The following is a 25,087-nucleotide window of genomic DNA, read 5'->3' on the forward strand; positions in this document are numbered from 1 at the left end:
TCACAACATGGCTGGACTACTGCAATGCCTCCCCAAAAAGGACCTGTGTCGCCTGCAATTAGTGCAGAATGCTGCTGCCAGATTGCTAACAAACCAGCCTCGCCACTGTCACATTACACCGATCCTTCGCTCACTGCACTGGCTACCAGTAGAATGGAGAATACTCTTCAAGATTGGACTGCTGACATTCAAATCCCTGCACAATATGGGCCCTGGATACATGAAGGATTTGCTGAAGCTGCACCACACCTCTCACAACCTCAGAACAGCAAGTTCTATAAACTTGATCACTCCCAGAGTGCACCTCAAAAAATCTGGAGACAGAGCCTTCTGTCATGCTGCCCCTACCCTTTGGAACTCCCTGCCACACCCAGTAAAGACAGCACCATCCCTGGAGCTATTCAAATCCAGACTAAAAAGCCACCTGTTTAGCCTGGCATTTCCGGACTTATAAAATTCTTCCTCTGTACCACGATGGTCTGAGCCATGCTTATGCGCTTTGAGTCCTACGGGAGAAAAGCGCTGTACAAATGTTGTTTGTTGTTGTCGTCACTGTATTGATGCCAGGCTTTAGCTTAGTTGTGCAACACACTGAGGCAGGGAACACACTTGACTGTTTTCGTGCGCGTTTTCTGCACAGAAAAACTGAGAACTCATGTTAATCAATGTGCTAGTGCACACTTACTGTGTTTTTCGCACGCAGAAAAAAAACTGACATTCTGCATCCTGATTCTGCACATTTTGGCAGTTTCCTCTATCATTTACATCAGCTGCTGTGAAAAAACGCGCTCGTTTTCCTGCATGGAAACACACTTGGTGTGCAGAAAAAGTATGCAGAAAAACGCGCGCAGAAAACTGAAAGTCAAGTGTGTTCCCTGCCTGTAACTTTCACAGCTTTGCAAATTACTGCAATGCCACATTGAAAAGAGGAATGCTACACATCAAAATGTATGCTGGGTATGTGTGCAATTGCATTTGCATTCCCAGACCTGACCTAAAAAACACAATAGTTTTTATTTCAAACATTTTTCAGTGTTGTTTGTACTGTAAAGTTTGCTTAATAAGCTCTTCCTAGGTAACATGCCTAATAAACATTCCTTATATAATAAAAAGGATAGCAAATATATATACAGTATACGATAGATAGAGAGAGAAGTAGATAGATAGATAGATAGATAGATATACCCTTAAAATACTTTACTTACAGAATTTTTTTTAAAGTCTTTTCTCTGAAACTCTTCTGCTGTCTCTTTTTAAAACGCACTGGAAAAATGATTACAGAATAAAAAAGGAGAATCAAAACACACGTATAATAAGATGGACATAGCTCTGTATTGCAGCACAATTTGCACAGTTTTTTTAAACTGATTCAGGACAGTGCAGCCCTGGATCCATGTGCCTCAGGCAACCAGGATCATGATGGAGCCTTGCCCAAATTCTCCTTACTGGTTTACATACTGTCTTGAGCCAGAATTCAAAACCTGATCAAGGGCTTAAATCCTACATCAAAGGCCGCAATATTACCAGTATGCTATCTAGCTAGCTACTTTAAATGCTATTGTTTAGATCACGATTTACCATCATTAAAGCAAATGTCTAGGCAAAAACAAGAGTCTGAAGGGAGTCAATACCATATTTCATCTCATATACAGATTCCCTTCACCCACTGTCATATCCCTTAAACCTCATCTACATGGTACAGTTTTCAGTCAGATCAGATCTATTAGACGGATCTATTAGATAATTTCCAACCGGTTCAATCGGATTGCGTTAGATTTCGCAATAGATTTTGGGTACTTATCAAAGCAAAATCTATCGCAAAATTGATCTGAAACAAATTGGACGTTTACAAACGATGCAATTTCTTACTAGATCTATCTAATAGAGCCATCTATCTGATGGAAAATTGTACCGTGTAGATGAGGTTTTATGCTGGGAATACACCATACAATTTTCTGTTAGATTCTTCTGTTAGGTTTTTCTGTTAGATTTTCTGTTAGAATGCATAATTAGATTATTTTCTGTAGAGACTGGTCATTCTCTCTGGGGCATTGTCTTCTGGTTATCTCCTGCTGAGTAGAACAATGCCTAACTGCTCCGCAGATATATGGTAAAATAGATACATTTCCATCATGTTGAACTTTAGCTATCTGGCAGGTAAATCTAACAGAAAATTGTATGGTGTATTCCCAGCATTAGACTGCAATGCTAGGCATACACAAGCAGTTTCTTCCTTCTCAATCGAGCTGCTGATGGCTCGATTGATAATATCCGACAGGTCCGATGACCTGCCGGATAGATTCCCCGCTTGATCCCCGCGGGCGAACAATAGCGGGGAATCGAGCGGCTGATAAGGCATGCCCGCGGGGATGAGTGAGGATCAATCCGCGCGGATGAGCGGTGATGCACCGGCATCGAGCTGCTGCCTTGATCCCGCGCATAAAATGCTCCGTGTATGCCCAGCATAAGGCTGATTGACCAGGGCTCTCTTCTCCTTTTGTCTCACAACTGTGCGCATATCTTCTACAAAATCTGTAATTGATTTGTTCACTGCATAAGCTGTAATTCCCCATTGTCTGCACTGTTGACTGTTGTATTTATATTGTATTTTTCTACCTTGTACTCTGTTCTACAGTGCCATGGCAGATGCACTATATAAATCAATAATAATAATTCACCTCTTCAGTATGGCTCCCAATTATCTCCAGTCCTGCAGTGCTTTACTCTGACTCCTCCCTCATCTCCAGGCATAATGGATGGCAGTAATGGTTCCATACACGTTATTGCTAGTAGGGTAGCAGCCCAGCTACTCCCCCTCACCTTTCCACAGTACTCGATACTGGAAGATTTGTGAGATCTGTGGAGAAAACGAGAAGACCAACCTGGGCCATCAGAAGCCTTAGCAGAGTAGAGGCTATATAATTTTCTACCTAAAACTTTTTTTTTGCATTAGTGTTTTAATATTATGTCCAGAGTTTCACTTTAATTCCATACTCATTCCCCATCAGTGACATATGGAGTTAACCCACTGAAAAACTCCAAGGATACAAAATGTATTAGTTACCAAGACCTGGAATAACTGTCCGTGTTGTTCATAATGGTTAATTAACTGCTCCCTTTCACGAAAGTAACATGGAAGTATATATTCTGTATAACCTTCAGTTCACTTTGTCATTATCATATTTCAGGTTATTACTATGAAATTCCATCCATTGGAGCCATTCGTATCAACACACAGGTCAGTATTTTACCTTTTTTGCCATTTATTATTATTATTATTATTTAGTATTTATATAGCGCCGACATATTATGCAGCGCTGTACAGTATATATATATATATTGTCTTGTCACTAACTGTCCCTCAAAGGAGCTCACAATCTAATCCCTACTATTATCATATGTCTATGTTTGTATTATGTAGTGTAAGTACTGTAGTCTAGGGCCAATTTAGGGATGAGCCAATTAACTTATCTGTATGTTTTTGGGATGTGGGAGGAAACTGGAGTACCCGGAGGAAACCCACGCAGACACGGGGAGAACATACAAACTCCTTGCAGATGGTGCCCTGGCTGGGATTCGAACCGGGGACCCAGCGCTGCAAGGCGAGAGCGCTAACCACTACGCCACCGTGCTGCCATTCTATAAATACTTTATAGTAACATATAAAGGTGTGCTATTCTTTACATTTATACATAAACATGGTTCAGAAATGGATAGCAACATTGTATTTAAGAGTTAAGGTATGTACAATTTCCCCTCGATTTCTGTTGCCCACCTACTACTACTTCGACACAGAAATTGCAAAGTGTGTGATTGTGTGTCTGACAGAGATGGTAACCCCTGCCAATTAGTTTCTAGACCTTATGCTGAGCCATGCAACCAGTTATATCAGCTGATAGGTGCTAAATCAGAAAGGGAATACAAATGTCCAATCAATTGACTTGGATGTACCAATTAAAAGATTTGATCGGATGGAAGATCAAGGTGGATTTGGGGTGGGGCGGGAGAAGCAGTAGATTGATGGCTAGTGATGGTCATGTCGAGGAGAACTCATGGTGAAGCATGTGATTTGTTTTATCAGCTGAAAGATTTGCAAAGTTCTCATTTACTGTGATCACATCCTGCTTTAGCACATGATCATGGCTAGCAAATCAGAGACTTACATATCAATTACTGGACCAAACTGATCACATGCTTCTCTGTAAGTTCTTTTAGACATGACCATCAATATCGACGACCCATAACGTTGCACTGCTATTGCACAAGAGAAGCAAAGGTGTGTGCTTGAACCAAGCAGCACCTGTCTTATAATAGCTGCAGAAATGTCTATTGACAAATTTAATGGCACAGCATGTGCTAATTGCATCTGGGCCTAAACTAACTGCAATAATACTAACTGTATTGCTATATCCTGCAGTAGTTTGCCCACACAAAATAGTTTGCATCTCAACAGGGGCACGGTGAATAGGCCTCCTTATGCCCCCACGAAAGGGGAGCAGCACTAACAAGGTACCAAACACACTGATTGACAAATTTGCGGTGCAACTGCACCCTGGGGGAGGAAGCAGAGAAATGCAGCCCCCCCCCCCCATTAAAGACTGCAATGCTGCAGTTCAATCGATTGTCAATAGTACAAATCAGTGTTTGGTAGGAATTGATTCCTGGAAGGAGGAAGCAATGGAATTGCATGAAGCACAGGTAAGTGAACTCCCCTTGACCCTGTCTGCTTGTACTATAATGGTGCTGACGTGTGGTGTTTCAAATTTGATATGCTGATTTTAAACACCCAACACTAATTTAACCATACAACAACATTATTCTTTCAACTACTTGAAGTATTGTCAGCAAAAATGTATACCAGTGTTAATGCACACTTATTTGCTGTGATGTACCACCTTACCGAACAGGTGCACATGTAGAATGAGCTAAACCCGTTAAGGATATATGAAACCCAAAACATGTGTACAGTTGTCTAATACAGAATATGTGAATGTGCACAGCCGTGTGCCTCCTTAGTTCCTCACATGACAAGCGGGAGCTCTGAAGTCACAGCTCGGTTATGCACTGTCTGCACTTTGTCTTGATGGATGAGAGGAAGAAACGCCTACTTGATCCTGAAATACACTGCTAGTTTATTGTCTATTCTGTACTGAGGCTCTCAGGGCACTCAGTAGGAAACTTAATACTGATAAAGTAAACTTATATTTTATGTCAACATCTTTTTCAGCCCTGAGTGATGTATTCATTACAGAATGTATAGAAATAACTGCCCAAAACAGTACTTTAAAGAGAAATTCCTGTATCGCAGCAGCTGCCTTACTGACATGTGCTTTGCCTAAGCTTTATCCAACAGGCATAAGCATTTCTTTACAGGTCAGGAAGTATCCTATTAATCCTGTCAGTATTACTGGAGTTGTTAGTTATAGAAAACAAATAAAATATTGCAGAATAAGCATTGTATAAATATTGTAATATTTCAAAATAAAGTAATGAACTGTAGATGGCTAGAAATGTGTATGCATAGGTTAGTATGTTTTACCTAGTAAAACTAAACATGCCCGGTATTTAGACTACACTTAAAAGCATATATATATTTTGTTTTGCAGTATTACTTGAAATTAAATTATACTAAAAGGACAACTGACCTGAGAGGGATATTGAGACTGTCCTGCTGATCCTCTGCATCTATTTTTTTTAAGTCATAGACCCTGAACTAGCATGCAGATCAGATGTTTGACTTAAAGAGACTCTGAAGTCTCATAAAATGCCACTTTTTATGTATCATTTATGTTCAGCTTCGCCCTAACTAAAACGCTGCATCCCCATGGCAGATTGCTACATTTAAAACCCCCAAATCTTAGGGCAAAAATCCACGACTGTGTTGGCCGTGGATTTTGCTGCCCGGGGAGGCAGAGCTTTGAGCTGCAGTTCTGCTTCCATTCACGTCAAAGGAGCGGGGAGAGGCAGCGATTAGCGGGGATTGACACGCATGGAGGCAGAGCTGCAGCCCAAAGCTCTGCCTCTATGAGGAAGCAATCCCCTCATTTGGGGGGGTTTAAATGTAGCTATCTGCTGCGGGAAGCGGCGTTTTAGTTAGGGTGAAACCGCTGAACATAAATGTAACATAAAAAGTGGCAATTTATTTTTAAGACTCTCTTTAAGTTTATCTACAGTACATACAATAAGAGCAAAAAAGTAGCTATAATTAAAGACTAATCTCTGTCAGAAACAGGTTAGCTAAGAGATGCCTGTGGTCATTTACATTTTTGGATACGTCCAATAATACAGACATTTTCAGATAAGCACGGACTTTCCTCCTTTCAAAAGCAAAAAAAATTATTTGACTTAAAGAGAAGATGGAAAATGATTACCTTTGAGAAAACGGAGGGGGGGGGGGGGGGAAGTTAGTTGCATATGGGCCCTTGTCAAAACTCCAAGAGAAGAGACCCAGCACCGTCTTGAAGTGTATTATAAGCTCTTTTATTTATTTAAAGCATCAAAAAGACAAAAAGGGCAAGTCTGTGCGACGTTTCGAGAGGCGACTCCTGTCTTTCTCAAGCTGACAAGCCCTCTGAATACATGAAACACAATCAGCCTTAAATAGTCCTTGCTCCTCTAGGGAGCCAATCAGAATGGTCTGGACGCCCTGTCATCAACCACTTAGGCTAAGTTCCTGCTTGTAGGCCCTCCCATCTGGTGGAGGACCTGATGGGGAACTACATCTATTTATACACTCCAATCATTTTAAAATGGCCACTGGAGGGCCGACCAATGAGTGTAGAGCATGTTCTAAATAGAAAAAACGTCATTCAACCGTCACGCGGAAATCCGCATTGAAAACCCGCATGTGGTTAAAATCAATGCGTATGCGTAAAAGCGTACGCGTAAAACCACGTTCCAATTCAATTACCACGCGGAAATCCGCATTGGAGATCCGCATATGGTTAAAGTCAATGTGTATGCGTACAAACCCGGAAGCAAAAATCGTCTAAACCATAGACGTTTCAATCCAATCGCCTATACCGGTTACGCATTAAACTTATACTGTCAGATTAAAAAGTGTACATGCTCCTAACCCTAATGGAAATGAGTGTCAACAATATAATAAGAGAAATCTGAAAAAATGAAAAAAGCAAATGACAAAACTAACGCTAGGTGTCTGGCGGCCACCCACAACGGCGGCCAGACACTGAACATCGCAACAAGGACAATAATCATATCTCACCCTCCCAGACTGGCATCCGCCTCAATTGCGGCGGCCAGTCTGGGCTGGCGAGAACAAAAATTACCAATTCTGTCCCGACTGGCGTCCATCCCTGGCGGCCAGTCGGGAAAGAAACAGGCAAACAATCAAAAAGATATTTTGAAGGCCTGCCCGGACCGGCGGCCACATATCAGCGGCGGCCAGTCCAGGAGAGCCAACAAATCAACATAACCAAAGAATAAAAAATAATCACCTGGACCCTCAACTGGCTAACATTATGGCGACAGGCAGAAAAATGGCTAGCAACCGCTTGTTCAGATGTGCCCGAGCGGATAGCTGACTTATGCGCGGAGATGCGCATTTTAAGTATCTGTGTGGTCATCCCCACATAAATCAATCCGCAGGGGCAACGAAGAAGATATACAACATATGCAGAGTCACATGTGTAATAACCATTGATTGAAAAATGTTTCCCTGTAGTAGGGTGTGTAAAAGTATCTCCTTTAACAATGGAATTACACATATGGCACGATAAACAGGGAAAAGTCCCTTTTCTTGTAGTAGTCAAATTAGCAGTCCGAGAGCCAATATCTGCCCTCACCAAAGTGTCACCAACTGTAGGAGCCCGTCTATATGACATAAGTGGATATTCCTGAAATTCCCTAACCTGTGGAAAGCCTTGTTTTAATAAAGGCCAATGTTTTCTAACAATTTTCTCAATCTGTTTGGAATTGGTTGAAAAGGTAGTAACAAGAGGAATTCGATCGATCTGTCTGGAGCATGGTCTTTTAATCCCTCCAGATCCCCCCCATCAGGAGAGGTGGGAGAAAATATCAGATTGCCAAAAAGCACAAAGAAATGCGTCGAACCCTCAGGCTCTCCAATGACACTCAGAGAACGCAAGAATCCTTAGTCATTAATATTTCTTCATATGTCTTGGATGATATTCAGATCAGGGTACTCAATCGAGGTCTTTCATTCAGTATTATAAATGGAGTGTATAAATAGATGTAGTTCCTCCAGATGGGAGGGCCTACAAGCAGGAACTTAGACTAATTGATTGATGACAGGGCGTCCAGACCATTCTGATTGGCTCCCTAGAGGAGCAAGGACTATTCAAGGCTGATTGTGTTTCATGTATTCAGAGGGCTTGTCAGCTTGAGAAAGAGAGGAGTCGCCTCTTGAAACCTCGCACAGACTTGCCCTTTTTGTCTTTTTGATGCTTTAAATAAATAAAAGAGCTTATAATACACTTGAAGACGGTGCTGGGTCTCTTCTCTTGGAGTTTCTGCTTGCTATTCCTGGAGACAGATGGACAACGACCAATAGCACGTCGCATCTAGATGGTTGGGTGCTGCCTGTAACTACTCGTCTACTATGGGCCCTTGTCATAAATTGCCTTTTAAACCACCAGCAAGCAAGAAAATGGTCAAAATAATTTGGTAGTTGTTTTTCACCAACTTTTGGGTACTTTCTCAGTTTTAAAAATACTGAAAAGTTATTTTAAAGAGAAGATGAAAATGATCTCCTAGGAGAAAACTCGGTAGAAAAAGCTAGTTGCATATGGGCTGTGTTGTTTTTCAAGTAGTGAACAGCTCTTACATCTCAGCTCTAAATACGGTAGTCAGCCGTTCAGCATTTCAGCAGATATTTGAGTAGTCAATAGAACTATAGGCATAGAATAAAGAATCAGATGAGAATTGAATTGATTCTCTATTCTATGCATTGGCTACTCAAATATCTGCTGAAATGTTTTATTCTATTTGACCACTAAATGGCTGACTACTGTTCTTAACTAACTTTGTCTCCCAAGTTTTCTCCTAGGAGATAATTTTCATCTTCTCTGTAAATTAACATTTCAGCATTTTACAATTGAGAAAGAACCCAAAAGTTGGTGAAAAAGAGCTATCAAAATTATTTTGAACATTTTCTTGCTTGCCATGGTGCCCGCGGGGATCACAGATTGCGTCATCAGCACAAGCCACTACTAGGGAGTGGCTGGATTGGGCAATGGTCCTGTGTGCATACAAGTGACAAGACCATTGCCCAATCCAGAACAGCCAGTATGCTAGTGCAGCCCTGCTATTGGCAGCAAAGACTGTTCAGACGGGCTTACAGAAAGCCCCTAGGTGGTATAAGCTGCATGGCAGGCAGCATTTTGGGCCAATCACATCTGGCATTAGGAGTGGACGTAAATTAAAGGGAGCATGCGTTATTTAGGAGCGCACGATGCGCTGCACTACCGCGCGGTGCAGTATTTAGTGGGTGTTGGTGTCATTAAGCTTGCGCTTAATGACACCATTAAGCCCTACAGAGAACCTGGGTTTCCCAGTAGATATATATATATATATATATATATATATATATATATATATATATATATATATATATATATATATACACATCTATTATCCATCAACACAATTCATCCCATATCATTACATAAATATATGTTGTAAGGTTTATTGAAAACATAGAAATATATCAAATTAACTGCAGTCTTGGTCTCGTGCTATGTTGTCACTGACTAATGCATACACTGACATCTGTCAAATAGCTAGTATGTGTGCATATTTGCTGCTGTGTGTGTAACCATGCTGCTGTGTGTGTAATAGGTAAACGCAAAATCCCCATAAATGTATACAATATTCAGACCTACATGATTACGACGGTTCCACCTGTATCACCAGTGAATGCAACAAATAATAGCATGTGTACTGTATACTGTATATATTCTATAATATTTAAAACTGGGGATTTTTCTTTCCATAACTGCACAGCCAGCATTTTTAACAAGCAGTGATAGGTGCACATGTGTGTTCAATATAATATAGGCTATGTGACTTTGTCTATGAGTATAAATAACGTTGTCTTATATTTTAAACACAGCTGCCCATCTTGACCTAAAGTTCTACTTGGTACGTTAATTGTGAGCAGCTGCAGTAATATAAACACTTTGATACTAGGAAGACTCCAAGAGCTTACGCAACTTTTTCGTGATGGAATTACTAATGTGATACTTTCTGATAAAACACTTATTGTTTCCTTAATGGTAAACATTAATCAATTAATGACTAAACTGTATATATTGCAATATATATATGGCCTGAAGAAAACAGTAATGTAGGCCTACCAACCGAGATAATGCACAGGAGAAAAATACATCCACTATACCTCTTCTTATCCTTATGTCATGCTAACTCATCTACTTTGATTATACTCCTCTTGATAATCCCACACTCTATTACACGTTATTGGTTACTTGGTAAACTTTAGAACACAAGTGCTTAGATATGCTGGTGCATATGAACATCTTTGAGACTCAAATGAGAAGATCTAGACCCTAGGTTTTCAGCATTGGGTGTGTTTACCCCAGGGCTACTGAAGGATATGATGTAATACAAATATAAAGGCAAACATTTATAAAGGTAGAGCAAGACCGCAAGACTGCCAGGCAACTGGTATTGTTTAAAACAAAATAAATATGGCAGCCTCCATATCCCTCTCAATTCAGGTAACCTTTAATGTATATGTGTGAGACAATATTAACCTCCCTGGCGTTTAATTTCCCCAGGATATCTGTACAAAAAGAGGTTCAATTAATTTCAAATAATTTTGAAGCATTTTTTTTTGTAATGCATTTTGTTTTAATATTGAATTCAATAAAAAAAATAGTTTGCCACCAGATGTTGATGACGCTGCGTGGCCCTGGTGTCATCAACAGCAATCACTAGAGAACATGTAATCGCCAAGGGAGAAGCAAATCCGATGAGGGACATGGAAATAGACACTGGGGAAGCTATCAAAGATACACGACGAGGGATCAGCACACCAATGGTGAGTATAGATTAGCCAGGTATAGGTGCCGCAGTATAGGTAGCCAGGTATAAATGTCCCCAGTATAAATAGCCAGCTATAGGTTCAACAGTATAGATTTGCCAGGAATAAGTGTTGTACTAGTATAGTTAGCTGTAGGTGCTGCAGTATAGGTTAGCCAGGAATACGTGTACCCAGTATAGTTAGGCAGCTATAGGTGCTGCAGTATAAGTTAGCCAGGAATAAGTGTCCCCAGTATAGTTGGACAGCTATAGGGGCTGCAGTGTAAGTTAGCCAGGAATGTCTCCCCAGTATGGTTAGACAGCTATAGGAGCAGCAGTATAAGTTAGCCAGGAATGTGTCCCCAGAATAGTTAGGCAGCCATAGGTGCAGCATTATAAGTTAGCCAGGAATGTGTCCCCAGTATAGTTAGGCAGCTATAGAGGCTGTAATATAAGTTAGCCAGGAATGTGTCCACAGTATAGTTTAGGCAGCTATAGGGGCTCTCTCCCCCCCCCCTCCTGTTACTAGCTGCGGATTCCTGATCCCCCTTTGATCATCCCCCTCTCCCTCCCGATGAACCCCCCCCCCCCCCAATTTACCCCTGCCTTGTTGTGAGTAGAGAAATGGGAGTTTTAATCACCGAGGCTCTCTCCCGTGAAGATCACAGATTATCCTCTGCATCCAGCTCCGGGATACTGCTGCCGCATTCATGTCATCAAGCCGCATCCTCCTTACTGTGAAAAGTAACTCAGGGCTGGATGCGGAGGAGAATCTGCCATCATTGCTGGAGAGAGCCCCGGTGAGTAAAACTCCCCATTCTCTACTTGCAGCGCTGCCAGGGGCTCAGGAGGAAGGGGAGAATCGGGAGGAAGGGATGGATGATCGGAGGGGGGATAAGGAATGCCGCCGCTAGTTACAGGAGGGAGGGAGGATCATGACGGAGGGGGATGGCAGACTGGCCCACTGCTAGTAACTGCTCTGCCCCGTCGGCTCTGTGGGCTTCCCTGGGACTGATAGATGCAGGTTGGCACACTGTGTCCCCAGCCATCAGTCCTAGTAGCGAAGCCCACAGAAGCAAAAAAAAAAGTGGAGCTGGAGGGGCAGAGCAGCTAGAAATCTCCCTGGCAGCATGGATGAGCCTGACTCGTCAATACCGATTTCAGCAAGTTTTAGCAGGATGTGTCAGGGTCGACCATTTCCGCTAGGGAGGTTAATGTGACAAACATTAAATATGCTAGAAACATTAGAGGGGTTGAACCATGTCTTTGTGATCTTACAGTTAATATACAATATGTTATGCTTCATCACCCTGATAAGGATTTCTCTGTTTTTGCAGTTTTAGCTCTATAATGAATGCTTCAAAGAGTATACATAAAGAGTAGCAGATACACACAGGGGATATACTTACAAGGTGCATAAACTGTATTTTAGTGCTTTTGCAAATTTGGCTAGGGCGACCACTGTTTTTGTTTCTTTTTTTTCAGGAATTTTAATAACTAGCATTTGGAAATGTAGTATCTTGATTGAATGCACTATATGTAAAATATAAAACCAAACAAAGTTACTTATTTGACTTCAATAATTCAATCTTTGTTTATATTACAACTTCTTTCATTGACAGGAATATTTAGATGTCCTTGGAAGACCAATGGTTTTGGCCAGAGACAAGGCAAAAAAAGTGCAATGGACTAATGTTTATTTGGATGCTCTGGTAAGAGAACATTTTGCACAAATATACATAAAACTGATGTATGGATCAAGAATGCAACATGGCTTAGCACCAGGCCATATGCAAAGGAAATGAACATGCTGTACCATATATTACAAGCCTGTTATTTCTTTCAGAAGGAAGATGAAGTTCAAAGGACTAAAATCTAAGACATTCATTATTTTGTGTGAAATTTGTAGCAGACCAGAATAATCCTAATATTATGAAATACAGACATGTTAGTGTGTCTGATTATGTAGGCAGAGTAGAGGTATCTGTCATCATCCTAAAACAAGTGACTCACTTATGTATGCATGTTATTATAGGGTGCCTTAACTATACTATTATAAGCAGCCTCTTCAGTTAATTTTAATTGAAAAAGTTGCTTAGTGGAACGCCCACTAATTATAGCCACAGTTTGCACTGCAGGTGGCCCCAGCACCCAATATTTTATTGGGGGAGTCCTATCCCCAAATTTACATTGATAGCCATTTTTAATGGGTGCCTATGGCGACATTGGGGGGGGGGGGATCTTAAGGGATAGGTGTTTTTGGGGGTTTAAGGGTTAGGCGTGGAAGGAAGCTTAAGGGTTAGGGGTAGGGGGTTCAAGCTTAGCTGCCAGGGGAGTTTTAGTATTAGGCATCTCCTGTGGTTATCGGTTAGTGTTAGGCATTAAGAGGGAATGTTCTGGGTGAGAATAAGGTTTGGTTAGGACAAAGTAAAATATCTGTAAAATTACTGATATACTACTATAGTGGATAATTGGCTAAATTACCAATATTCTATTACTGCTATTTCAGGTCCATTTCCACATGCAGTGCTTTCATACATACGCTCTTTTAGAAAACGATAAAACTGTCCAATTGAAACTATGAGAATTTTACTTTGCATGTTACACACATATGTTAATGCATTGCAGTCTTTGTTTGTTTTAAAGGATAATCTTATGAAATTATTAATGTACAGACCATACAATAATCGTGACCATAAAAAACATATTTTTCCCAACCTGTTTGTCCTTGCATATCTGCGTATCTCTGGTATTTCTCTGATCCCCATACACCATTTTTTTTTTATTTAATTCAACCGCTATGAACAAGAAAAATAAGCAAGTCTGGGCTAAGCTGTGTTTTTCTACATAAAAACAAAGCTTGCCTGTGCATTATCAGTTCACCTGCTTCATGCAGGTATTAAGTTAGTCCTTAAGTCTTTCATAAGGGACAGCTGACAAGCTGTCATGATTCATTTGGTTATACCGAGTAAGATAATTTATGCATGCTTTCTTACATATTTGTTAATTTATATGGAAGTTTTCTTCTAATTTTAAGTCAAATTATTTTGTGTGAGTTCAAAGTTAGTGACTCATGAATTAAAGTGTAGTTAATGAAAACCTTTATAATTGATGGAATACCCGCAGATCTTCCATAGAGGAAAAAACAAACAGAAGAGATTGGGAGCCCTTTATTATTATTATTATTATTATTATTATTTATTGTATTTATAAAGCGCCAACATATTACGCAGCGCTGGACATTAATTTAGGTTACAGAAAATATTTAGGGGTCACATATAGCAATATGACCATACAGGAATACAAGAAAACCAGATCACACAGCACAGTATGAGTACAACGTAATGCTTAGTCAGTCTTTGGATGGGAGCATGGAGATTAGGCAAGTTAGGTTTACTCAAATGCATAGCATGGGTTTACAGTAATGGAGGTGCATGATCAGGTAGGACACAAAAGGAGGAGGACCCTGCCCAAAGGCTTACAATCTAGAGGGAGAGGTAGGGGACCAGAGTTCATCTGTGGGTTTAGAACAATTGTAAGGGGTGGTAGGCCAGAGTGAAAAGGTCAGTTTTGAGGGCCTTCTTGAAGGTGTTGAAGGAGGGGGCTGCCCTAATGGGTGGGGGTAGGGAGTTCCACAGTGTTGGAGTGGCTCTTGAGAAGTCCTGGAGGCGTGCATGGGACTGGGTGATGCGGGGGTCAGGCGAAGTTCATTGGAGGAGCGGAGTGAGCGGCTTGGTGTGCATCTCTGAGTAAGATCAGAAATGTAGGTTGGACAGGTTTTGTGGACGGATTTGTAGGTCAGACACAATATCTTGAATCTGATTCTGGACTGGATAGGAAGCCAGTGGAGGGATTCACGGAGGGGAGGAGTGGATAATTCTGGCTGCCACATTCATGATGGACTGCAGTTGTGTAGTTTATCTGAACAATTAAATTGTATGAAGAAATAGAAAATGATAGTCACAAAGCTGGGTTGCAGAATGGCAACAGTGGTAATGTGCTTGGCCATAATCAATTTAACCACCTAGCAAAGTAGATCTCCTTGCTCTCCAGAAAAGGGAGCAATTTCCTGAATTAAAAACAACCCCTTTGGCAGTTGGGGAGTAATATCAGTGTGAAAAAGGCACCCCCAAGAAATAAAAATCTTAAAAACAGTTCTGAAGGTAAATTAACTTACCTCTGAGAATAAAATACATATGCGGGTAAAGTTCATTTAAAAAAAAGGAAGTACTCCTGGGTCGCGACTTGGCTTCCTATTGTAGGAAACAGAGGCGGCGAGTGGCTGGGGAGCGTGTTATTGAGGGGGCGATGCGACAAGGCTGATTGACATGCCTCACATAAACAAAGCAGGCTAGTGGCAAGCAGATTGTCGCCATCATTTAAGAGGGGACAGCGCGGGGGGGGGGGGGGTGCTGCCATTGTGCACGACATGCCTCTGTCTCTATTAGGTTTTCAATATGCCGCATCGGGTTCTCTTTAAGATAGTCGTTAAGCTACTCATGCGAGACAGGGGGGATGCTTTTGTGAATCACTTGTTAAATTTGTGTTGCGTTAAATTATGTGCAATGTGTGTTCATTTAGGCACACAATTAGCTGCTAAAATCAAAACATTGTTCATGCCTTTCCAATTGTTGGTAAATGAAGAGTTAAAAGGACAGTAGAAAAAATCCTTAGGTAAAAAGATTAAAAGGAGTTATGTGTTTTAAAACATTTAGAACATCAGGTTCTTGGACTGTAAGGCCAGAGCCCACTATCAGCGCTTTTCTAAGCGCTTGCGATTTGTAAAGTGCTTGCTAACGTAATGCTATGGGGATTTTTTTTTAAATCCCATCCCTCAAGTGGGATCACACCCATTGCATTTTATTAGCGAGAGCTTTTTAAATCTCAAGCTTCTCAGAAAAGCTCTGCTAGTGAGTTTCAGGCCTTACACTTAAATATGAGTACCTGCATTTTTAGAAATACAGTATGATTACCTAATATAGTATTTTATTTTTTAGTAAGGTGGTGTTATATTTCATATACCATATATAATAATCCAGTACTCATCAAATATATACAGTGATACTATAAAACTAGAGCAAATCTTTAGTTCCTGTACTTTCTGCTGATTCTCTTCATTAAATATTACTGCTTGCTCATATCTCTGATGCAGGACACCGTCCTGCCATTATCTCATTCCTTATCACTTTGTTTCTGGTCCCTATAACGTAAACATGTGCCGGAAATCCTAGTATTTAAAAGCATTACGAAAGCATGTGCTGTGCTGTTCCTCTGCTCTATTCCAGCAAACCTTACTGTCAATGGCAAACTGCTATATCTATCAGATCCTCGTAAACTTACAGTAATGTGTCTCAACACATCTGACACAGGACAAAACACAGAAAACAGCCACTTAATGGAATAATTTGTTATATCTCTTCCACTTTAACTGACCTGAAGTTCATTGGCCAGACCTTTCATGGAGCATGTCCTTACTGGAAAGCTTGAGGATGTTATGCTGTTCTTTATTTGTATTACAATAATCTATTTAGTGAAATGAAGTATGGTTCATTTACTGGCAAATATATTATTGGTGTTATGCTGATTATAATTTTCTTAAAATAGTAACATTGGCAGTTACCTTTTAAATACAGTGATCAGTGTACTATTTTATATTGTTTCCAGGTTGTAAAAAAAACTTTAAAAAGCATTCATTTTTTGTAAACCAATAGAATAAAGAAGGCCCCACCTATGTAAAGTAAACCTGATTTATCAGCAATATAAGTTGTGTCTAGGGTGAAAATCATATGTTATGGGTCTATGTAAAAATATAATATAAAAGGTTGGTAGCACAACCAGGCATACTGTATGTACCAAACGATATACTTCATTAAATAGCCACTGTAGTGACTTATAGTGGAATGCAGTAAACTATTCAGGATACCCACTTTTATGGTAATTGTCCTACTTTCCGCATCAGAAACCATTCCTATATCTATATATTGTACAACAAGAGGTATTGCAGCACTTCCAAATGCAAGCTGCACCCAAATTCACTAGCTGCAAAGATGTGCAGAGCCAAAAACACAGGTAGATTACACAACTTGCATTCAAAACAGATACAGCAAGTGGAGGATGTTCGCTTCCAAAAACTGTTTGCACACAGATTATTCAGTACTAGACTCTTCCACAACGTTGACTTGCCCTCACAAAAGAGACCTAACCACTAACATTTAAAACATAGTGTAAACCTGGGACTGCTAGCCAAAAATGGTCTACACGTTTTGCAAAAAACAGCAAAAAAAATGGCAGTGCTCCTAATCAGACTGCAACTGAAATGAAACCAACAGAGGTGTGCAGCGCCCCCTAGAGACTTAGATATAAACCTTGAATACAAATCAGATGCAAACTATGCACTAAACCCTAATCTAGATAAATTGAATGCAAACTGATACACATGAATGATGAATGCAGCTAGCCACACGTAGACTTACTGTTGTGTACAACAGGAGGTAATGGCAGCGCTTCCAAATGCAGGTTGCACCCGAATTGACCATCACCTGACAGGACTAAAGATGTCACTACCTGTGATAAATTTTAGAATGTAAATCATGAACTGCAAGTAAAAAGACAAAAGAGCTCCTCGTGTGTATAAATAGATAGTGAGTTTCTCCCCCATATAGATAGATAGATAGATAGATAGATAGATAGATAGATAGATAGATAGATAGAGATGCTCATCTTATATCAATGCTGACAGCATCAGAATTATTGGCTCATTGGATGAGGCTTTGGTGGGCAAACCACTATGATATGGTGTAGGATGTCAGGGTCACCATTCCCAGGTCAGTCAGAAAGTTACATTGGTTCCAGAGTCCAAATGGAAGCTAAGTTCCTGCTCACTAAACTGTCCAAGGCAGAGCTTTAGACGTCTGCACAAATAATATATTTAAAATTATTTATTGACAAAAATAAAAAAGCTTTGACCTGGCAATAGTGATCCTGACATCTTCCATCTTATCATAGTGGTTGATTCACCAAAGCCCGATCTGCTGCTGAGCAATCAATAGTGATACTGTCAGCATATAAGGTGAGTGTCTCTATATATTGGTGAGAAATCCCCTATCTACTTATGCACACAAGGAGCACTTTGTCTTTTTGCTTGCAGATTGTCATTGGTAGATCAGATACTGGGTTAATTTCAGAGATTGGAAACTCTTTGGTTTGAAATGTATTGTGATTATTATTATCCTTTGTATTAATATTATTATTTCCAGCTGACTGAAGATCATAGAAATAAAGGTCCAAAAAAACTCTCTGCAGTTCAAAGAAATTGTTAAGTAATTATTGTTTGCTGTATTTTTGTAGGAGCTGGGACTTGTCATCACCGGTACCTTGCCTGTTTTTAATGTGACAGGAGATCGCAAAGAAATCAAGGTAAGCCTCGAGATTATAACGTATGTAACTGAGATTGCGGCCTTGGGAGTGCTAAAAGAAGAATAAATCCAGTGTTGTGATGATGACAGCTGACCCATGTTGGTCCACTATTCTAATTAGACAATACTTTATAGTGCTTTGGTCACAGGATCTTTTTGACATAAGTAATGACTTAATGGTCATCATTTGAAATTACACAAGAAAGGGTGTAATGATATGAGGATCAACTATCATAATTCCATAAATGCAGGCAGAATACCTGCTAAGAATGTTTTATCCTTGAAGGAAATAGCAATCTCAGTATGAAGCACACATCCTCTTCAAGCTGCAGCAAACCCCTTCTTCTTTACAACTTGCCAATAACACTATACTCCAGAGAGGTATCATTAATAACCATAAGCAGTCTAAGCTCATCTACACTAGTTGAAAGACATTCTCTTTTATTACCAAGAACTCACCAGTGCTGTATTTAGCATTTATTACAAGCACGTTCAGTGAAGTGAAGACGGTATGATATGTGAGCTACTTGAAAAGACAATAAAGGGACTTCATATCACTTCCCACTTGGATTTGTTAATAAAGTACTGAGCATTTATTCTGCTAGAGCTCCTAAAACATAAGTCAAAATGATAATAAATCTTACACCACAAAAAAGAGCTCACATGTCCCACAAGCAAGCAAATAATAAAGAACACCATATAAGGTTCGACAGCTGTGTCTGTGTTGCACCTATAGTTAGGAATGCTGAGGCCAGCCATGATCAGCATACAGATGATGTATAGACACAGAATCTGAGTTCCCAGATAGCTTTATTGATTCTCCAACATGCAGAACACCAAGTCAGTAACATAGCCAGACCCAGGAGAGATTTTTAGCTTGCAGCAGAAATAGGTATTTTACAATCCAGGATTCACTGCAAACTGAAAACTCAATTTTCGATGGATTGAGCTGTTACTCTGTCATGAGAAAATGGCTTTATTATCAATATGTGTTTAGATAATGCTCAAGACATTCACAGTACTTTACAGAGTATATAGTTATGTCACTAACTGTCCCTCAGATGACCTCATAATGTGATTGCCACCATAAGATGGTGAATGAAACTAGTACAAAAAAAGAACACTCAAACTCCATGCAGATAATGTCTTGGGTGAGAGCCAACACAGTCTAGCACTGCAAAGCGAGAGCACTGCCATCTACTGTGCTACTCTGTTAACCTTCCTTGCTTATTTTGTAGATGATCTTTATGTGGTTGATATGCTGATCTTTCGGTTTCATTGCTGAACAAAGCCCTGATCTTTTACAAGTATGCAGTCAATACAGTTGGAGCTTATTTAGGGTCTTACTAAATATTCTGTGCAATTATTTCTACAATTTATTAAGTGACAATCTTTATATGCAAGCATACCCTGCTTAATATAGAAACAAATATCAAATTGTAATACAAAATTAACTTTTTGTACTTCTGTTTAGATATTACTCATCATTTGTATTTCAATGGTTTGTTCCTGATTAACCATTTACCGCCATCCTAACGTATTAAAACGTCATGCTTACCGCTATTAACAGCAACATGACGTTTTAATACGTCGCGCATTCCCGCCGCTGCTACCGCCGTGTGTCCGCCGCTACCGCCGCCATTACCGTCGGGATCCCGTGCTGGGCGATTGGGGAAGAGGACTGAACAGTCCTCTACCCAATCGCAGTGCCTGGAGTGAATGGACATGACCGCGAACAGCGGCTACGTCCATTCACATAAACAGGAAATGTAACAGTTTAATAAAGTGTGTAAAAAAAAAAAAAAAAAAGTGAACACGTCCTATGAGTGTTCACCAGCGCCATCTTGTGGCCAAAAAGTATATTACACCTACAAATCACATACATTTTCAAGTATATACACATCATTAATAAAATTACACTTCCAACCCTCCCCCCCAAAAAAAACACTTGTAAAAAAAAAAAATCAGCTTAAAAAAAAATAATAAATAGTTGCCTTAGGGACTCAGCTTTTTTATTCTATATTTTATGGGGGAAAATTAATTTTAATTTATTACATAGGGGCTTGTAATTATGGCCAGAACAAACAGAAAAATAACCACTTATATTTCAAAATAATATACTGTCGCCATACATTGTGGTAGGGACATAATCTAAACGGTTTAATTATCGGGACCACTGGGCAAATAAAACGTGTTTGTTTTATCCACAGGAGAATGTTTAATTTTAAAACTATAAAGGCTGAACACTGAGAAATAATGATTTTTTTTCTTTTTTTTCTGTTTTTCTCATTAAAATGCATTTAGAATAAAAAAATTCTTAGCAAAATGTACTATCCACAGAAAGCCTAATTGGTGGCGAAAAAAACGAGGTATAGATCATTTTCTTGTGATAAGTAGTAATAAAGTTATTAGGGAATAAAAGGGAGGAGCGCTGACAACTGAAAATTGCTCTGGTCCGTTAGGATAAAAACCCTTGGGGGTGAACTGGTTAAATAAGGAGAGCAGGACAAACACATTTTTTTTTCTTTTGTTAGGTTAACGCTTTTATTTTCGTCATTTTTTTTCTGTGCCATAGTCTGAAATCTAGCATGGGAAATCTTTGTGTTGATGGCTAGTAGTTATTGATGGGGCCTCCTAAACTGCCCACATTATAAATCTTTGAATGATTATTAAAGCATTTGTTTTATTAGACTTTATGTTCTCCAAAGGGTAAAATCATTCTGGGCTTCCTGACAAAAGTCCATGTAATATAAACTTGGCCACACACGCTAGATATTCTTTATTGGTTCCATGGGACAAAAAGAAAATACTAATGTTTAAGAGATGTCAGGAGGAAAGTACAATCAATAAACTTTATTTATATAGGAAGTATATTAACATTCACTCTGCGAGGCTAATTACATAATTTTCATTTTCATTCGGAATATATGATACTGTACGCGTATGTATTTATCAGGAATGATTTCTGTCTTTTTCACATTTAAAATAAAGCTCATCTCCATGACACTGTAAACACTAAGTGGGTAGTTTACTAAGCTGAGGGGTTGCAATTTGCAATCTCCCGGTTAAGTGCAGTCATATTCACCAAGCAAGATGTGGAGTGCACCTGCTCACTAGGTGAACAGCTGCGATATGCAGAAACCATGAACTTTCAGAGCAACATTTATGTTAGGAGCTAGACACGTGCAACCATTACTACACCCATGTAGCTGTACTTGGCTCCGTTGAAATGAAGATTGAAAGAGCGCACATACATCCATGTTTCCATTTCCAATGTTAGACATTGAATTGCTGTGTGGGCAAGAATCATTTATTTTTATTATTTATCAAATATCAAAGTGTGAGGCAGCCATCCATTATGGTTGTGTTTTTTTTAATAGTGCATGTGTAAAGTGAAAAAGAAAAGTTTTAAAAACTTTTTTTTTGAAAAACTTTCATCAATAAAAGCATAGCTACCCCCTTATAGACCCATATCCTATAAACTGCGTATCTGCTATGGAAGCGGAGACTGGTCAGGAAGGCAAATCCCATAAGCATGGGCATCCATGCCCTGAGTAAAACCCAATGGATCTTAATATTAGGTTATAACTTGAGAAAAGGAAAATCCCCATCACCGTGAAAAGCACCCTTGTCCCAATGTGAAGGAAGCAGAACCTTTTCCCACCTCAGGTACCCAAGAGGCAGTGGAAATAATAATATTGGGGGGAAAGTTATTTTTAGTGATACATTAAAGAAGGGGCAAGGCCAACAGCATCTCCAAAGTAAACAGGCAAACCGGGTCAAATATGGGTCAAACCGGGTCACATCTCTTACCTATTTACTGTGGAAGTTTACAAAGTAAAAGAATACAAGGGAAAACAAGATAATGAAATTAACACATCTTATTTTAAGCTGCTATATTAAAACCTGGTGTCTATCTGTTTTCTAATGAATCTTTTTTTTCTTTTGTCCTTCGTCTGTAGTTCTTATAATTGTATTGTAGTGCACTTCTCTATCCATCTTTTTATGTCCCTTTCCTACTGGACACTGAGCAGGAAATCCAAAATCAGCATAGTAGAAATTCCTGCTATGGCTTCCAACTGGTTCATTGGTCTAGAATTTTTGCAGAAAATTCAAATACTGCACAGTGGGAAATTCAAATCAACTCCAATTGGGTTTATTTCAATTTTCTGCCTGGCATCTCAACTGGTCTGCCTCATGTAGCCATGTTTTGTTTAGTACATATGTGATTAGGATTTTTTTTCCCAATGCAGAGTTTCACAGTTTTCATAAGTCAGACCAAAAATATTCTAGCAATATTGGAGTCAGATAAGTAAATACTACATAGGATTTTACATTAGCTGTCAGTGGCCACAGACATGGTATGTTTGTGTGACCTAAAAGAAAAAGGTTTTTGCAGATTTTTAGAAACATGACCACTTGGACATTCTAGGTGTTTTTACTGTGGACAAAGTTGTTATTTAACATACCGTATATAGCAATTTATAGGGATTTTTTTCTGAACTTTTATCTGAACCGGTTTCTTTGGATTTTGTGTTTGTATTTCAGAACCAGCTGATACTTGGAGTAATGGGAGTAGATGTTTCATTGAAAGATATTAAAAGGCTAACTCCTCGTTTTACAGTAAGTACCTATTCCATGTGAATCTTTTGAGTTCATTGTATTTAAACTGTAACTATAAACACCCTTCTTATTTTATATTGTTGGTGTGTAAGCATAGTATTTAAACCTAAACCCAGGGGAAAGTCTTTCATACGCCCCTAATAAATATGATTTACATTCATGACCCTTCTGTGATGCTAGCAATCACCTTGAATGTAAACCCCTCCCACTCAATGGAATCGCATTTGATCAGTCTCTAACCACTAATTAGAGCCATGACATTTACAGTGATTCTTCTGCTTTTTTTGGTTGCTTGCTGTTTGCAAGCTGCAGCAATGAAGGTGTGATATGATAAGGTATAAAACAGCTGTATATCACCGCTTTATAAATAGGCCCCTGAGAATTACTAATATGAATTTTAGAATAACATAAATGTTAAAGGGAGCCCAAGGTGAAAGGGATATGGAGGCTGCCATATTTGTGTCCTTGTAAACAATGCCAGTTGCCTGGCAGCCCTGTTGACCTTCTGGCATAAGTAGTGTCTAGGTCAAAATCCTGGAACAAGCATATGGCTAATCCAGTAAAACCTGAGTCAGCGTATCTGATCTGCTGCATGCTTGTTCAGGGTCTATGGCTAAAAGTATTAGAGACACAGGATCAGGAGGACTGCTAGGCAACTGTATTGTTTAAAAGTAAATAAATATGGCTGCCTCCATATCCCTCTCACCTTGAGTTCCCTTTAATGTTTCTTTTGAAAAATATTTTAACTTTGTAATTATGGTTTGTGTTTTCCCCTAGCTGTGTCCAAATGGATATTATTTTGCACTGGATCCTAATGGTTATGTCCTGCTCCATCCGAATCTTCAACCAAAGGTATCCATATATTCACCAGCTAATACTAGTTGATATAGAAATTACTAACATGTAACAAAAACATTAATACAAAATTGACTTTTCACTATATGCTATGTTTAATTGACATGTTATAAATAACTAATGATTTTTGTGTATAGCTTAATGTGTAAGATATAAGTCTATATATATATATATATGATCAACAATAAGCATCCACCTAGGAAGTAGAAGGGACTGGATTTAGTTGTAGGATCTCTGTGTAAACTATAGTGAAAAACTTCCCTTTAATAAGGAGGTATTGCTGAAGGACAGCGCCACAGCTTAATACCTCGCTCCCCATCACCCGGGATATAGGCGCATGCTCCCGAACGCTCAGTGCATTGCAAGCGAATTTGAATATTGGGTTTGCTGGTAATTCTCATGTGATGGCCAGGTGTTCATTAGCTTGCATGTGCAAGCTATTTATCACCTGGAATAGGGCCCATACTGTTTTATGGCAGTTCAAGCCATCATGACAAACAAATACTCTGGGGCAGATTGTCCTGAAAATAATAGATACTTGGGGTTGATTCACAAAGGTTGGAAAACAGCTTAGAATACTGGAGAATGTACTCAATACAGCCAAATTGTTTGATTTTTACAATTATTCAATACATGATTGCATGTATGCCAAAATAGAATTAAAGATTTATTTTTCTGAAGATAAATTGAATTTGTTGAAAATTCTATAAAATGTCTGATCAGACATGAAATCAGTCTATAATGATCATGGCTCAATCACAGATTCAAAATACACCCTTTTGTTAGTAGATGAATGTCCTGCATACAACTGATAAACATTAATAGTCAAACACCCTGCCAAATAATTTCTGTGGTTGGGTGTACTGAATGTGCATCAGTTATATGCAGGGCATTAATCTACTTGTCCTTTGAACCTGTAATTATACATGCAGGGAAATGTATCATGTGGACTTTCGTTAGTTACAAACCTGTGCCAGCATGGTATTGTTCTATTGCTCACCACACAAGTGGTAAATATTCCAGTAGTGTAAGTGTAATGTATGGATGGGGAGCAGATTGTGGCGGTGTAATGTGGAGTGCTCCACAGTTTAGCTGGTCTTGTTACTATGAGAAATTCTTATGGTAGAGGATTTACACATGTAACCCATTGAAACACAGATGTAAGTGGTATT

General features: G+C 39.4%; 1 protein-coding gene across 9 annotated transcripts in view; it reads left to right on the forward strand.

Moving 5' to 3' along the window:
- The window catches only part of CACNA2D1 (calcium voltage-gated channel auxiliary subunit alpha2delta 1), an 846,695-nt gene that overhangs the window by 710,687 nt on the left and 110,921 nt on the right, over window positions 1-25,087 (forward strand). For all 9 annotated transcript variants that reach the window (XM_068276177.1, XM_068276179.1, XM_068276181.1 and 6 more), the window contains exons 14-18: window positions 3,189-3,238; window positions 12,645-12,734; window positions 18,370-18,438; window positions 22,986-23,060; window positions 23,838-23,912. In XM_068276177.1, coding sequence (XP_068132278.1) covers window positions 3,189-3,238; window positions 12,645-12,734; window positions 18,370-18,438; window positions 22,986-23,060; window positions 23,838-23,912 — 359 coding nt within the window. The remainder of the gene's footprint in view (window positions 1-3,188; window positions 3,239-12,644; window positions 12,735-18,369; window positions 18,439-22,985; window positions 23,061-23,837; window positions 23,913-25,087) is intronic.

This window comes from Hyperolius riggenbachi, chromosome 3 (assembly GCF_040937935.1).
Source record: "Hyperolius riggenbachi isolate aHypRig1 chromosome 3, aHypRig1.pri, whole genome shotgun sequence".
In the NCBI taxonomy this organism is placed as follows: Eukaryota; Metazoa; Chordata; class Amphibia; order Anura; family Hyperoliidae; genus Hyperolius; species Hyperolius riggenbachi.